Source organism: Ambystoma mexicanum, chromosome 2q (assembly GCF_040938575.1).
Source record: "Ambystoma mexicanum isolate Mex_15411 chromosome 2q, UKY_AmexF1_1, whole genome shotgun sequence".
In the NCBI taxonomy this organism is placed as follows: domain Eukaryota; kingdom Metazoa; phylum Chordata; class Amphibia; order Caudata; family Ambystomatidae; genus Ambystoma; species Ambystoma mexicanum.
Window position 1 is genome coordinate 650,459,252 of NC_090924.1, and position 17,754 is coordinate 650,477,005.

Here is a 17,754-nt window from a genome sequence, read left to right on the forward strand (position 1 = left end):
GAGACACACATTCCAACACACATTTTCCCAGACATGAAATAACCAGCCAGGCTGCCCCAAAGCAAGAGACCCACACGATGTGAACTGAATATCGGATTAACTTTAACCTGGTGGCAAAATCTCCCACCCTACCTATGGTGGTTATTTGCCAAAGGGGGTGTGGGGAGAAGAAATGGCAAAGACAGGTCAACATCATAGAGAACAAGGACAGAATCTTCACTGCAGGGGGTTTGATACGACGATTGAGGTGAAATACAAGGTGCCCTGTTACTTTATCCAGAATGTTGTTTTTGACATGTTTTTCACTGTTCTCTCTGAACCAGTAACCACGTACCTTTTCTTTGCTTCATTAAGATACTATTTTCAAACACATAAAATAATCTCCTGCACAAGGAGCAGATCCGGAGTTGACAGAGTTGTATCCCGGTGGATGAGCCTGAGGCCTTTTTAGAAAAGGAAGGCAGTAACCTTGAGCTACCGTTTCCAGTGCCTAGGCATCTGAAGGGTATCTGGTCTTTTCATCGAGTGCAAATCCATCAAAGTCAGTTCCATCTAATTCTATTCCAACGAAAAACATTTCCATCAAAATGCTTTTTCTTTGAATAAAATTCAAAGGATTTCGATGGATTTTAGGGTCAGGGCAAGTGTTAGAATTAGGGCAAGGGTTAGAATTAGGGTTGGAGTTAAGGCAAGGATTAGAATAAGGTGTAGGGTTATCTGGGTATCGCCTACACTAACTATGCAGACGATACCCAGATCCTCCTCCCGCTTTCAGTTTACGCCAGGGACCTGGCTCTAGCGAATAGAATCTATAGCATCGTTCAGGCCTGGATGGCCACCCACTGCCTATGCCTGAACGATGATAAAACTGAGCTTATCATCCTAGGCACCCCAACCTATATTTCCAAACTTAGCCTGGACTATGCCAACTTCACTATTGATGGAAACAACATAAAAGTAGCTAAAGAAGTGAAAACTCTAGGATTCTACCTAGACGCCACCATGAACTTTGCCAAACAAGTTAACTCTCTAGCCTCTGCTACGGCATATACATGCAAACTTAGAGCTAGTAAGCAATTCCTTTCCACAGACAGCTGCATCACACTGGCAAGAGCCCTTATACTATCCAAATTAGATTATTGTAACAGACTATACATTGGGGCAAAAACAAACCATTCACAAAATACAAGTCCTCCAAAACAATGCCCTGAGAGCAGCGCTCAAGATTAACAGAAAGGAGCATATATCCTCTGTAAGAAGAGAAGGCAAATGGCTATCCACCTTTGATAAAATTCAACTCAGGAATGCCTCGCTCACACACAAGTGCCTCAACAATAAAGCACCACCCTACCTCATGGACAGACTATGTAAAAGAACCTCATCCAGACGAACAAGAACAGCCAACGCAAACTGCCTCCATGTCCCGCGCTTCAAACTCTCCACTATAAGAGGTCATGGCTTCCCAGTCAAGGCTGCGCAGCTATGGAACTCTCTCCCCCAAGGCATCAGAGAACCTCAGCCCTTCGCTAACTTCAGACAGACCCTGAGCGGGTGGATGAGAGCTAATGACATCTAACTACTACAACTGCCATAACCCCTAGATGCACTACCCCTGACACAACTGTATATCATAACCCCATGACTATCCAGGACAAAAGGTACCCGGTTACTTCACTGTTCCTTGACCTGATCCTGTGTACATGTGTATATATCTGATTATTACAACATTGATGATGTCTGTACTTTCCTACTTATTATGTACTTGTAACTAAGTTGAGCATTTTCTTGTCTGTTGCGCCCTGATGCCCCAGGGTATGGTACGCTCTATAAATAATAAACTAAACTAGGGTTGGGGTTAGTGCAAGGGTTAGAATTAGGGCAAGGGTTAGGGTTGGATAAGGGCAAGGGTTAGAATTCGGGTTAGGGTGTGGGGGGGAATCCCGCCCCACCCCACTACACAAAAAAACGTTGTTACAAGGGGCTGGTCAGTGCTGAAATGTCAGTACTGGACAGCTCCATGTAACATTTTAAGGTAGAAAATGAAAGTATCGAAATGGTATCTTTTACATTTAAAAGTACATATCCATCTGATGCAAAAGTTTAGACGGATATGTACTTTTAGAATTTCGATGCATTTATTCTCAATGCATATTTTTCAATGCATTGTCTTTTTGAAGCATCTTTTCGATGGATTGACCATAAACACATCTGAAGTAATGCCCCACCATTCCTTCAGATACTGGAGAATTCTGCCTCACACCAGCGTCTTGTGGGTCAAGAGCTCAGAGTGGCTTAGTGGCGGCTGCATTAGTGGCTGAAGGTAAGGTTGCCGCTGCTCGAGCCGATTTAGCACCCCTTCCTCGTCCACCACAAGGGAATCTTCTCTTGCCCCTTTTGTCCTGCTCGTCCTCTTCCTCTTTCAATTGAGTAATCGAAACGAAAGGACTTACCCCTCCAGGAAGATGAGCCTGAATAGGGTTGTTGAGGTTGTCGAATGGCGGCGCTAAGGGATTTAGCCGCCGCCGTCGAGGTCTGCAGCTTCTACAAACTCATCCGCCTTGCTGCCAAACAACCTTGAGCCGTCAAAGGGCTTGTTGAGCAGTCTTCCCTGCAAGTCTGGTGCAAATCCTCAACCATGCAAATCTGCGTAATACTGTGCTAACAGCCATGGATCTGCTGATGCCGTAAGCAGTATCCAAACCTGACTGGAGACTTTCATTCATTGCCTCTTTACCATCTTTAATGATCGCCAGGAAGCAGTCTCTTTCTTCGCCTTCCGGGATGTGTTCAGCCACCATAGCAAAACAGTCCCACAGGGTAAACGTGAATCTGGATGAGTGCAAGTCACATTAGTAGATTTTAATGCCATACTGCCTGCAGTAAAAACTTTACGTTCCCAGGCATCTACCATCTTGTCATTCCCGTCAGGGGGGAATGGAAGGATAAGCTGATTGTCTGGTTGACGTAGCTGCCTGAACTACCAAGCTTTCAGGTGTGGGATGCTTGGTGAGGTATTCCGGGTCACTGCTGGAAGGCCTGTACTTCCTTGCAAAGTTTTTGTGAACTGCAGCAGCAGCTTCCAGGGCCTCCCAATTAGCAGAGACATTCTTCTGCAGGGCCATTTGGAATGGTAAAATCGGCTTTGAGGACCCTGGTCCAGAATGTCTGTCATGTCATCTTGTTCGTATGTTGGAGTGGGCCTACTCCATCCCATGAACTCAATGTCCTTTTCCATCAGCTTTCTGTAGGATGAGTCTGTATGTTCAGAGGCGTTAGGCCTACCAAGTTCCAATTCTGGCGAGGTATCCAAGCCAGTAGCCGACTGGAGATTGTCATACAAATCCCTCAGTCTTGATTCTTCTGAAATCAGTTCTTCTGGCACATTGGGGGGTGCCAAATTGCAGAACCCTCATCCAATGGATGCTTTAGCGCCACCATGCTTCCAGGCTGTTTTTGTGCGCTTAACAAATAAAAATAAATAAAGGTTTGGTCCTCCTCATAAATTGCAGACATAGACTTACAGTAGCATTTTTTTTTAGGAACAGGCCTATAAACCTTTTCCTGAACCAATGGCTTCAAACATGGTCGAAGTAGGCTTCGAAAAAGGCGCCGGTTTACTCAGCGTTGACTTTGACGTCGACAGCTCTGACTACAACGGAGTCGGCAAAGTCGTTGAGGTCTTCAACGATTCAAGCTTTTTTGTCGGAACCAAAATAGGACTAGTCGACACTCTCAATTACTTCTTGTCGGACCGAGAACTTCGACACGGCTTCGAAGTTGTAGCCTTCAACTTCCCTTTGTCGTACTTCGGAGCACCCGGGGCATAGCATTTTTGTGTTTCTTTCAAGGGGGTCGAGGCCGCATTCTCGTAAATTTGCAACATCTCTGAACGAAATGCATACCACTTTGGCTGGGAATCGGAGGAATCACTTGAGGTTGATGAGACCTATGGCGTTTCTTCTTCGCCTTCTTAGAGAAAGAAGACTAAGATTGCATCGATCGACTCCTCGGCCGGGACCTCTGATTTTTGCACCGAGAAGAATCTCTGGACTCACCAGACTTTCTCCATCTTAGAAGACTTTGAAGCGAACCTCCCCACTGCCAGTTTACCTCGACGCTCCCTGTGAGCTTTCTCTATCATGGCCTAACAGGACCCACAGTCGTCGGTACGGTACCCAGAGCCCAGACACCACAGGCAGACACGTTGAGGATCCGTAATGGACATTTTCGATCCGCAGTCGTGGCATTTTTTAAAACTCAACTTTAAGGTGTAGATGACGAAGAAATTTGTCTCGCGATAAACTGAAGCGCACCGTAATTACTCGAAGTGTAAGGAACAAATTACTTGCCTGTAACTATTGTTCTCAAACATGGGTCCGGCATGGATTCACATGCTCATGAATATTCTGCGTCAGGCTGGGAATCCTCGGTAAAGAAAAAAAATCAGTTTTATTTCTGAACTGTCTTTCTCCTAACAACCAATCACTGAGCTCTGGGTCATACTGCCCCAGCCAATGACTGCCCTCTACTTAAGCCCCTCCTCTGGCAGCCATCTTCAGATTTTCACTGCACGTCCAAGTGTTGGGAGTTTAGCTCTTGAGCTTTTACTGCGTTTTTTGCTTTTTGGAAGAGTTCGACTCTATTTTTCAGTCAGTGAAGCCTTGTGCTCCATCGATCATCCTTCCCATTAATGAGGACCCATTTTTCTGATTCTTCAGCGCCCCTCAAGGGCGGATTACGTCAACTTTCTTCATGGAGACTTCCAGAAGACTCTTCAAGCCTACACCGCGTGGATCATGTCAGACAAGAAAAAGGATTCCACCTCTCTTTTCAAGCTTTGCACCGACACTGGTTTGCGGAATGTTTTCATGGACAACAAACATTCCCAGTGCCTTTACTGCCTGTACTCAACGACAAGGAAGAAGATTGTGCATTTTGCCGTGAACTCTCGACACGCATGTTGAAGGGTTGGCGTAAACGACTGAGTGATTGGCTGAAGACCAAGGCCTCTGCACTGGGTGGGTCCCATTGGGCATGTCTCTCCCGGATCCAGGAAAGCTGAGCATGCTTCTATGTCCTGAGGGCGCCTATCCCGCGGGGGTCCAACAAAAGGCCAGGCACTGCCAGTCTGCTACCGCTGGGAGCGCCGTATAGATGGAAAACCACGTTGCAGCATCACCAATGTTCTTAACAGGCACACCCTTCTGCAGGGCTGTCGACGTAGCTATGTCCCTGGTGGAATGAGCCCGTAAACCCTCAGAAGGGTCCTTGCCAGTTAATCGGTAGCATTCCGAAATAGTGAGGATGATCCACCTAAACAAAGGTCTGTTTCGAAACAGCCTGGCCCAATCTGTGTCCAGTACACCTCACAAAGAGCTGTTCGTCCACTCTGACCCTGGACATTCTGGAAAGATAAAAGCTTAATGCTCTCCTAAGGTCCAACCTATGGAGTCGCTCCTCTTCCTTACTAGGATGTGGAGGAGGACAGAAGGCAGTTAGCACCACCTTCTGGCTCAAATGAAATTCTGAAACAACTTTGGGTGGGTAGGAAGGAAGGACGTACTCGCAATACAACACTGTCCTTGTGGAACAGAGTAAAGGGTGGCTTAGAAGAAAGTGCCTGCAACTTGCTCACTCTGCGAGCAGATGTAACTGCAACAAAAAAAACGGCCTTAAATGTTAACAGTCTCAACGGACAAGAGTGCAAAGGTTCAAACGGAGCACCCATCAGAAATTTTAAGACCAAATTAAGGTCTCAGACCGACACCTGAAAACGCGAAGGCGTGAACACATTTTTAGAAACGGAGTGATCAGTGGAAACTTAAAATAAGAGCATTTGTCAGACGAGCGCATAAAGATAGAAAGCGCTTCCAGGTAACCTTTATTAGTTTCCACTTGAAGACCCCTGTGGGCCAAAGAAAGTAAAACCTCAGGAATAGAGCACTGAAAAGGATCAACCTTCTTTCCTCTGCACCAGTCGCAAAACTTACGCCAACGGCACAGGGACTTAGTTGCAGGCCGCCCGGCCGAGAGCAACACCTCCATTACGTTATCTGGGAGGTCCCAATCCTTATATCTCAACCTTTTAGAAACCATACGTGAAGTTTGAATGTCTTGACCTCTGGATGCAGGACCCCAACCATCCTCTCGCGAGAGAAGATCCTCTTTGGGAAAGACGCATTGGAGGTCAGATGGACACTTCTAGAAGGGCCAGGTACCACGCTCTCCTGGCCCAGTCCGGAGCAATGATTATCATGTGCATCCAGAACCTCCGTAGCCTCCTTAGGACTTCAGGAATTACAGGGATCGGAGGACCAATCCACGACAAACTCGTCCCTTAGAGCTCCTCTTGGAGGAAATTCCCTTGAGCAGTACCTCTCGCACTTACGGTTGGCACCGGTCGCAAACAGATCCACTTGCGGGGTTCCCCAAAGGACAAAGATCTCCTGAAGGACTTCCTGAGCTATCTCCCACTTGTGGGAGACCCCGCTCTGCTTGCTCAAAGCGTCCGCAGCTGCGTTCTCCTCGCCGGCTAGATGCACCGCCGGCAGGAAGATTCCCTCTTGGATTGCCCAGAACCAGAGCTGCATGGCCTCTCTGCACAGTGGAAGCGACCCTACACCTCCCACTCTTGATGAGGTAATGCATGGCCACCGTGTTGTCTGTCATTAGCAGGACATTCTTCACCCGTACAGATGGCAGAAAAGCCTTCAGTGCTAGCCTGATTGCCATCAGCTTCAAAAGATTGATGTGTAGCTTGGACTCCGATGGAGACCAACAACCGCTGATGGGTAGATCGTTGGCGTGCACCCCCCACACTGTGAGGGATGCGTCCGTCACTGCCGTCACCTCCGGCCACGGTTGCCAAAAAGGATCTCCTTTCATGAGATTTCCTTTGCAGGCCCACCACAGAAGATCCTGTGAAACCCAGAGTGGAATCCGAAGGAGATCCGACATCTTGCCGGTGAATTGGGACCAATCTGTCCTGAGAGCCCATTGAAGGGATCTCATCCGCAATCGGGCCTCTGGCACCAGAAAAATGCAGGATGCCATGAGGCCGAGCAACCTTAAGAATTCAACAGCCGGAAGACTCTGGGCATGTTGAAATTTGTGGACCATCTGGAAAATGTGTTGAGCCCTCACCTTGGGAGGTGAGCACATCCCCAGGAACATGTCCAACAAAGCCCCGACGTACTGGAGCTGTTGGGAAGGTGTTGTATGTGACTTCTTGAAATTGAGGGAGAAGACCAGTTTGTGAAGAGTGGCAGGTGACGTTGAGAGGATCCAAGGCTTGTTTGGGAGAAGGAGCCCCGATCAGCCAATCATCCAGATAGGGTTAGACATGAATCCGCCCTCTCCTGAAATGCGCTGCCCCCACCACTATTAGCTTGGCAGGACCCAAAACTGATAGTGCGAGCAGCTAACTGCGAACCTCAGGTATTTCATGTGCTCGAGATGGATCAGCACATGAAAGTAAGCATCCTGAAGGTCCAATGACACCAATCAATCCTGAAGCTGGAGGGCCTGAAGGATCTAAGAAAGAGTGACCATCTTGAACTTGTCCTTCATGAGGAATTTGTTCAAGTATCTTAAGTCCAAGATGGGTCTCAGTCCTCCGTCCTTCTTGGAAATCAAAAAGTACATGGAATACCAACCCTTGTTCCGCTCCGCCACAGGCACTGGTTCTATAGCTACTTTCTCCAACAGGGTCATTATCTTCTGCACAAGGAGCGGATCTGGAATCTTCAAAGAGTGCTCCCCCAGTGGTTTGTCACAAGGTTGTCGCAGAAAAGGAAGGCAGTAGCCGTGGGCTATTGTATCCAGAGCCCACTGGCTCGCCACTCTTCTAGATGCTGAGATAGCCTGCCCCCTACCAGTGAACGATGACGCAAGGACTGAGAGCTGTTTTGAAGCAGCTGCGGCGGTGCCTGATGGCAAAGAGGCTGCTGCTTGAGCAGCATTGGCACCTCTACCTCGTCGTCCACCACCATGAGGAAACTTACGTTGTCCCCTTGGCTGGCCATCCCTCTCTTCCTTCCAAATGAGGAGTAGTAGTGAAAGGAACCACCCGTCTGAGGTTGACGAACAGCTGCGCCCAAAGATTTGGCAGCTGCTTCCGAGCTCTGCAACTTCTCAAGGCTCTCGTCAGCCTTGCTGCCAAACAGATGAGACCCATCAAAGGGCATGTTGAGAAGACGAGCCTGCACATCTGGTGCAAACCCCGACTTCCGCAACCACGCAAACCTGCGCATCACGGTGCTCGTAACCATGGACCTGCTGACACTATCCGCAGTGTCCAACCCAGACTGAAGGGATTCACACATGGCATCCTTCACAATAGCTAGAAAGCCATCCCTCTCTTTCCCTTCGGGAATATGCTCAGCTGCTAAAGAGATGCAATTCCACAGAGTGTGTGAACATTTTGCTAAGGCACAGGTGGAGTTGGCTGATTTTAACGCCATACTCCCAGCAGAAAGTACCTTGCGTGCCCATCCATCCATCCATCCATTCATGCATGCATGCATGCGCTTATCGTCCGTATCATGAGGGATGGTAGGGTACACCGCCTGCTTCGAGGTGGCCACGGCTGCCTGAACCACCAAACTCTCCGGAGTGGGGTGTGTGGATAAGTAGCCGGGGTCGCTACTGGATGGGCAATATTTCTTCGTCAATGACTTGTTCACCGCCGGAATAGTCTCCGGGGCGTTCCAAGTAGCAGCCACCCACTTTTGCAACGCCACATGAAATGGCAACACCGGGTCCGTTGACGGACCCTGATCCAAAATATCTGTAAAATCATCTTGATGAAACTGTACCGGAGGCCTGGACCAGCCCAGGTATTCCACAACCCTCAACATAAATCTCCGATAAGAGGAGTCGGCATGCTCCCACGGATCCGGTTTGCCAAACTCCATCACAGGGGAAGTGTCAAGGCCACTGGCATCTTGCAAAGACGGACACAAATCCTCCATCCGACTCTTCAGAAATGAGACAGTCCAGAATATTAGGAGTCCCATACGGAAGACCAAAAGGGCCAACATACTCATCGGACCTTTCGTCGTCCTCATAAATGTTCTTGAGGGACTGAAATAAGTCCTTCCTTGAAAGAGGAGTAAACCTCTTGTCAGCTAAAGGGCTTCACAGATTTAGAAGGAGCCTTCCTCGGAAGGTCCCCAACTTCAAGGACCCCCACCGGTAAATTGGGCTTAGACAGCATCAAAGGCGTCGACAGATCCAACAGTGTCGACATCGACAATGGTGCAGGCAGCTTTGAGGGCTTGACAGTGGACGAAGACGCGACAGGTGCACCCGACTGGCATGGCGCAAATGACGTCAACGCCTTCAAGGGCTTTGAGGATTTCACAGGCTTTGACAACTTCGCCGGAGACAAAGACTGCAACCTGGACCTAGCACATCACTGGTGATCACACAAAGCCTTGTCCGAACGGGGCCTCGAAGGCTCCCGATGTTATGACGCCTAACACCCGGGTCCAAAGCATACGAGTATCCGGCCGAGACCGTTCTGTTAAGGATTTCAATCAGGCAACACACACCTTGGTCTCGGCCTAGTATGCAGCGCACAACGGAAATGCATATCTGTTTATATTGATTCAATATTGAGATGGTACACCACTCATATCACACCCCCTTTTCAAATACCCCGGGTCACAATGGACCATGAACCAGGCTGGTTGGTAAAATACAATATTTATTTAAAGACAGCACCCAAGTGAGAATCTCCCCCTGCAATGTTCCCTCAACCCACAAATAAGCAATTTTGAGTGGATAAACAGAAGCAGCAGGTAATCAGGAATGGGAAATAGGAAACAGAATCCAAATCGGACCTTCCCTCCCAAAATAAAGAGATTTTAAACCCCTTGCAATGTTATGAAATGACACTCGGAAATGGACGAATAAATAATGAATGTGTGTTAAAAACCTTGAAGCAAATATAATTCCTCACTAAAGCAACAATGCAAAAATGCTAACAAGCACAAAGAATGGATTAACAAAAGCATACAGTTCGAAAGTGAGTGGAAAGTTTAAAACCGATTTCAGCAAAATGACACGTTGGACACTTGCATTTTTCAATTCCCGCCTGAAATTACCCAAATGGTTTTTAATATGAACGGGTGAAATACAATGATTTGGAGTGCGCTTATTTTGTTGGGGGATAGAGGTATATCACAGGTACAAATGGAAGTGAAAGTAAGTCTCTAGCTGGTAAATTGAAGGAGTTTTGCAAGAAATAAAAAGGTGCGCTTTGAGTAGAATGAAGCTGTGAAAAGGGAAAGGAAATCACTTGTGACAAGAACTTTACACTAGAGTATTTAGGCTAGGCCACCAAAGAGGGACACAGTAAGCTCCATGTTTGATTTGCAAGTTCAACCCTCTCACCCCAGCGCCTAACCCTGGTGGAACCAGTCCAATCACTCGAAATAGGACTAATGGTTTAGGATTACACAAGGCAAAATGACTAAAGAGATGGTGCTAGCACTAGGAATCCAGGGTAAGGTTGCAGGGATGATTCTGACAGCTTTAACACGTTATGAGAATAGGATGACAGAGTGGGATAAAGGCAAGACAAGTAGACTATGGATTTCTATGGGGTAGGGATGATACTTACAGTCCACTTTAGTTTGGGATTTTTGAATGTCAAGGGTTCTTGTCACTACACGGCAGCACGCCTGGCAAACAGCTGGGCAGTTCTGGTCACCGGATGGCACTGGACTGGAATGGAAATTCTGGTCACTGGATACTAAAGATCAGCTGGATGGCAGGTTTGCAGCAGCATGCAATTAGGGCAGCAAGGCAGGCTGGTTCAGGATGCGCCCCAAAAGAATACCACAGCTTTCCCCTTTTTAATGGGAGATTAGTGGGTTTTCAGAATTGAGGCCTTGCTGGGAATAGGATCAGCACTGCTTGGGTTTTTCAGTGGGCCCTGGAGTAGGGTCAGCAATGTAGTTGGGATCTGGAATCTGGATGGATGGAACAGGAACAGGACACCGGCGCAGGAAAATCAGGAAGAGTGTCTCTAGAGTCTTGTCAGGGACACTTATTTATAATGCATAGTGACATAATCAAAGCATATGACTGGGGCAGGCTTAACTAAACACGACTCCAACAACGGGATTGTTGGACAAGGGTGATAGTGTCCGCCTCGCTCTCAGCTGGTTGGATTTCAGGAAAATGATGTCAGATTTACAGGAATCGCAAATCTTTACAGGCATGAATTTGGTGAACGTTTAATCAATTAAATCAGATTTAAAATCAGCATAATTCATTCGATTGATAGATTTCCTTGAGGTCAATAAATACTTCTTAACTGCACAAAATACTTCCATTGCTAATTTCCTAGGAAGTCTCTTTCAATAGTTAAGTCACACACGCGTGGCCTACAATTCGCAATCAGAATGCTATAGGTCAGACCTGGTCCTCTACTTATTGTTTTATAAAAAAGACAACAAGCAAGAAACAATGTTCCTGCATCCCATACAGTTACCACACAAACATAAAACTAACTTTTTGTTCAAAGAGTAAATATAAATAGTTTTTCCCCATTCAAATGCAATTGTTAGTGAATTTGGAGTGCATTTACAATCCCTCACAGAACTCTTAAGGGTGTTTCACATTGAAAACCGCTACATAAAAAATAAAAAACATTCTAGAAAGAATCAATGAAATACCTGAATTTTGTCCAAATGCTTTCTCGCTTGCTCTAAGAGATTCCAGAAGGTTGAGAAAAGTAACGGCATCATACTGAGAGAGGTACTGTAACAGAGTGCGCAGAACTTTCAGATCCTGCACCAACGACTTTGTCTTCGCTCCGAGCTGATGCCACAGGGGATCTAAATAGTGACGAATTGTCTGAAAGTTGCAAGAAGAAAATCAGAGGCACTTGTAAAAGTAAATAATAGTTTCTCATAACACAAAATTGTAGGGAAAGGGCCATCCTTGCAGTTCCATACAGAAACTAAATTGGATCAAAAGTGAATATTGTTTTGCTGCATTCATACACCAGCTAACATCTAAGATCATTGTTTAATATTGCTTGTTTTATTCTTAATACATTGCTATCAGTTTTTGCTGTGCACTCACAATTATAAAACAATTATGAAGATATACCTTGTCAAACGACCTTCCAATTGCATTCTCCAAAGAGAGATCCTCCACCTCAAGGGCTGGGTTGTAGCGCTTCAGTTCCCTCAAACATGCATTCATGATGTCCAGTATTGAGGCTTGGATGGCAAGCATGGCCGGAGTCATGGATATGTGCAGCTCTACCACCTCAGGCTTGTGCTTCTCTAAGCAAGAGTTTATTGCTGCATGAAATCTAGATAAAGAAAGGACAGAAGTAATCATTTTCAAACATTTGTAAAAGATTACGTAGTGATACATACCTGCAAATGCCAGAAAATCCCCACACTAACAGCTTAAACAGCACAAAGCAATAATTAGCTAACATGAAAACATACTGTCACTTTCTATAGATCACTCATTTAAATTGGCGGAGACCCAAAAATAACGTATCAGTAACTAGAAACTATGCAACACTTGCAAATTCCTGCCTCAAAAAATGTTCTCCATAATTATGGGGATAAATCTGGTGCCTTATTGGCTCATTTAGTTAGAAATAAGAAGTTAATGACTGTCCAAGAAGCTATTATGTTTTTAAGAGGTTTTTTCCTCATTTATATCACAGTTAGCAGATAAAGAGCAGATGTTAGAGGCCATTGGGGTGCATTTGCTGCCCCAGTTAACTAATAGACTCCAAGATCACAGTGCAGGAAATTAAAACTTCCATTAAATCAATGCAAAAAGGCAGAGCGCAGGACCTCAATGAGCTTCCATTTAAATTGTATTCCACTTTCAAAAGACATACTCGTCCCCAAATAGAAGGAAATACTAGACAATGCACTTCGGTCTCGGTCAAGGCTTGAATACATTAGAGAAAATGTAAAAACGGTGTAACTTAAACCAAGAAAGAACCTGCTTCTTTGTTCATCTTATAAACCGTTATTAATGTAGAGTCTGAGATCTTGAGTAAGGTTCTTGGCGCAAGACTACAATCATATCCACAACGGGTTTCTGGTGGCCCAATCGTGCTTTGCGGTAGAACTGAGTACCTTATCAAATCATAGGCATTTGGTACATGTGTCCGGTGAAGCAGTGGAAGAGGTACCCACTGCTTCACTCAACGCAAAGAAAGCCTTTGATTTGGTGGAGTGGGAGTTTCAAGTTTTCAGTTTTTAGTGTTAAAAATCTCTCCATTTTGCGGTTAGCTTCTTGAGTACAGTTAGCCTATTACACGCTGAACGGTGAGCTTGAATTCACACTGGTAAAGTGATCTCCGAGAGCTGGAGGGTGGAAAGAAGAACATGACAGGGCAGTTCCCTCTACTCCCTATATTTGGATTATTGATAGAACCACTGGCGATTGCGCAGCAATTACATTTTGAGGATTGAGGGGTGGTGGTTTCCAGAATTCAATATACAACCGTGATGTATGCCGACGGCATGCTATTATTCATGAAATGAGCTCCGGTTTGAGAATTAATAAAAATAAGTTAGGCCTGCTCCATTTAGGTGTATTGGCCAAAGTAGACGCAAGGGAGATGGCGATTCTTACCCTCTTGCTTCAAGCTTCCAGGGTCCTTCAAATATCTGAGAATAAATATGCATTGTGAACAACAAGCACTTTTTGATGGACAATGTATCTAGAGCTACAAGTTACTACTGCAATTTGGCTAGGCAGCATTAAGTAAGAGGCCAATTCTCCCACGGATTTTACATATTGTCAGAGGCACATCTGTTCATGTCCGTCCTAGGATCTTCAAAGGCATGGACAAAAAGTTTGTGAAAGTTTACAAGGGCCATGGTGGACGCAGTGTCTCTTCTTACTCTTAGAAGAATCACTGATAATGGAGGACTGGGGTACAAAACCTCGAACCAGATGTCTAGCTTCACAACTACAGAACTTATCACAATGGTTTTCTGAGAGTGATAATGGTGAAAAGCGTTAATCGAATTACTAAACTATACCATCAGATCTTGGCTGATTTTTTCAGAACATTGGTTGCTGGTACTGTCCAATACATATCCTCCTTGAAACACACATGCCCAGGCCTTGGTAATCAGTTAATTTTATATGGTAAGCTACTAGTGCACACACCTGCATTATATAGTGTATTATCGTAAACCACACAGTAGTATTGAAGGACCCAACTGAGGAATAGTCACTTTCGGATAGGTTTATTTTTAAGTTTGTTCTACATAGACTGTGAGCATGATCCTCGAATACCACACAATGTAATTTGTAGTATGATTTGAGCCTTTACGTGCATATTTTCAGGTGTTACTGTTACGCAGGTCCTTATTCACCATCAACACAGATTTTCTTTAAAATATTTTACGTATCGTAAGACTATTATGATTTAGAAAACAAAATACAGTAGTTTAAAGAAAATGATGCTTTCAATATGGTGGTCGGATAGTCAGGAACTACAGTTTGTTCCCTTATTTTTCTTCTGTTTCAGCTTCAGACGCATGGACAATACAAATGAGATTGGAGTCTCATTCCCATTTTTGTTATGTCTCACGAGGTCTTCGAAATTCTGCATGCAAACTCCAGAATTCATTGCTTCTCAGTAAAATCTTACATTACACTTGGAACTTAGTCTTCAAGTTCCAGACGTCTGCCCTTCTCAGTTCACCCGTGTTGCACGTTAGGCAAGATTGCTTGCAGTACCCTTTGGGTGCACTACAGCAACCTTGTCCTCCTGGCAATAGCAACCCAACTTTTGGTATAAGTCTGTACTACACAGGTTGGCAGTGTGGCTGAGCAGCCAGGCTTATCGCAAGAGGGGTCAATGTGAGTAGTAGGGCTTTTACACAGACAATTATTCAAGTAAACGCTTACACTCAAAATTTCTTGAATAAACAATTATAAAGTTATTTAACAGTCAGTTATTTAAGCCTTTTTCAGAGGGGAGCAAACCATGTAACACTTCAAATCACACTCTTAGTTTCTCTAATCAGATGATACCCATTGGGGATGGCACACAGACACTTCCTACACCCTCAGGTGACTTAAATAGCTAGGACACTGTAGACATTGGATTTATCACTGGCTGTAACGCTCACCTGATTCCCGCAGAGGCGCCGGTCTTGACTGGGTGAATGCCGTATCTTCAAAGGTGATGTGTAACACACGGTTGGCTCTTTGGGCTGGACCTCTGTGCACTGTATGTCTGACTCGAAGAGTAAGATGTCTGCAGATAGAAAATATGGGATTAATGAACTGGGGTTATTGGGTGCCTCTCTCCTCTTCCCTTTCTCTTCTCCTGTAGAACCCCAAAGGTTAACGCCCTCACCTTAGGTAAGTGAACGCCGAGCTCTCCATCTGCCTCGGGGCAGGGTGCCGTAACCAGTTTCTTCACTGGATAAGGGTGCAGGCCTCTTGACCTCAGAGGACTGCTGTCCGTCGTTAACTGCACGAACGGTAAGTTCTGGGCACTTCAAATGTCTTAAAAGTCTTTTGTAATGATATCTCTTGTTTTGCAGGGTTCTGGCGATGGCGGATGGCGGGCTGTTGAGAGTTGAGGATCGAACCCGCGTGAGGAATAGAAGCGCCTGGAAGCACGTAAGTAAGCGCTTGTAGCCTGCTTCACGATGCGCACTAACTGTCCCTTTTATCTTGCAGGTACAAGTTCGGAGCTTTAGAGAAGCTGAAGGGTGCTGGAATACCCACTGGATTCGGCGTGGGAAGGAGTAATGGCACGTGAGTAATAAAGTTGCCCAATGTCTTTAAACGCACCTTCTTTTGTCTTTCAGATGCGGGATGCAGTGCGAAGACCTCCGGAGCATGCGAAGAGTAGGTAAGCCTTTGTCTTTCAGATGCCGGAATGCAGCGCGAGGCGTTGGTGACAGCCGATGGACCAGGTAAGAGATGCGCTGCCACTGAAGACCGTAGTGCTAACCTGTTCTTTCTTTGTCTTTACAGGTGCTGCTGAAGACTGGATTTCAGGAGGGTAAGCCTTTGTTCCCTTAGGCCCAGGATCAGAAGCAGAAGACACGATGAGCGTTCTGCTGCAGAGAATGCAGAATAACACAAAGCAAGATTCATCCATTGGGTGTGGTTTAAATAGCCTCCTGTAGTGCTTAGTCGTGGCTGTGGAAGGAGACACCTAGGTAAGAAAAGAGTTCCTGCTTTCCAGAAGAGTTCCAGTGTTCTGAACCTAGGGAGTGGCTCCTGCCCCACCCAACAGGAAAAGTAGTCCCAAACAGAAGAGGATCAGGGGTTCAACTGGCAGGTAAGTAAGCAGCATGGTCTGCTGCAGGTAAGTCCACCCAAGCATTATGAGCCCGGCGCTTCCAGCGCTGGGACTGGGCATCTTTATGAGCCTGGTGCCACTGGCGCCAGGACAGGGTCCAAAAGGTCCCAATTGGGACTGGCTGGCACTCGGAACCGGGGTTATGGGTCTGCTTCCAAGGGAGTCGGGCAAGTGCTGATCTTTTGGAAGCAGAGATCATGACAGCACCCCCCCTCAAGGCCCCTCCCAAACCGGGCTTCTCCGGGGGTTTGGGCTCGTTAGGAAATGTTCGATGAAATCTTTTGATTAGATGAGGCGCGTGGACATATTCTGCAGGTTCCCAGGATCTTTCTTGGGGACCGTAGCCTTTCCAGTCAATCAGGTAAAATAGTTTAGATTTGGAGATCTTGGAATCCAGGATGCTTTTGACTTCAAACTCGAGTTCTCCATCAACTAGAATAGGTTTTGGAGATGTAGTTAGTCAGGTTTGAGGTTGCACGGGTTTTAATAGAGAGACGTGGAAGACCGGATGTATCTTCATGTGAGGGGGCAAGTCCAACTTGACCGCTACTGGATTTACTATGGTAGTGATGGAATAGGGACCAAGGTATCTTGGGTTGAATGTGCGTGGTCCTTTTAGAGGTAGATATTTGGTGGATAACCAGACTTGATCTCCTACTTGATATTGGGGGGCTTCCTTCCGATGTTGGTCTGCTCCTTTCTTGTATTGTTCTTTAGCCCTTTGAAGGTGAGAAAAACGGCTTCCTTAAAGGCTTGGGTGATTGTAGAATGCAGGTGGTCTACTGCTAGTGTTCCAAGATCTTGGAGTGGATCCAACTCCGAGGTTCGAGGGTGACTACCGTATAAAAGAAAAAACGGGGTCTTCCCAGTTCCCGAGTGGACAGAGTTATTGTAGGCATATTCGGCTATCCAAAGGATATCTTTCCAAGTTTTTTCAGTTTGTTGTAGCATGCAGCGCAAATACTGTTCCACAGTTTAATTGGTCCTCTCGGTTTGTCCGTCGGTTTGAGGGTGGTGGCTGGTCGAAAGTCTCACATCAATTTGAGCCGACCGACAGCAACTTCGCCAAAAATGAGAAATAAATTGACTACCTCGATCCGAAATTAGAACTGAAGAAAAACCGTGCAGTCGGACGATGTTTTCGAGAAATTCTCGGGCCAGAGTTGCTGCTGTTGGTAAGCCTTTGAGTGGAATGAAATGCGCCATCTTGGAGAATAGGTCCACGATTACTAGGATCGTATTGTATCCGGAGCACGGAGGTAGATCGGTGATGAAGTCCATAGAAAGCGTATGCCAAGGGCGAGGCGGGATGTCAATAGGGCATAAGAGGCCGGCTGGTTTTTCCGTTTGACTCTTGTTTTGGGCGCATACTCCACAGGACATTATAAAGTCTCTGATATCTTTTTTCCAAGACGGCCACC

At 46.0% G+C, this 17,754-nt stretch overlaps 1 protein-coding gene across 2 annotated transcripts in view; it reads right to left on the reverse strand.

The window, feature by feature from the left end:
* The window catches only part of ERCC4 (ERCC excision repair 4, endonuclease catalytic subunit), a 469,013-nt gene that overhangs the window by 298,713 nt on the left and 152,546 nt on the right, over positions 1 to 17,754 (reverse strand). For both annotated transcript variants that reach the window (XM_069647829.1, XM_069647830.1), the window contains exons 4-5: positions 12,127 to 12,334; positions 11,688 to 11,868 (exon numbers count right to left, since the gene is read on the reverse strand). In XM_069647829.1, the coding sequence (XP_069503930.1) occupies positions 11,688 to 11,868; positions 12,127 to 12,334 (389 nt within the window). The remainder of the gene's footprint in view (positions 1 to 11,687; positions 11,869 to 12,126; positions 12,335 to 17,754) is intronic.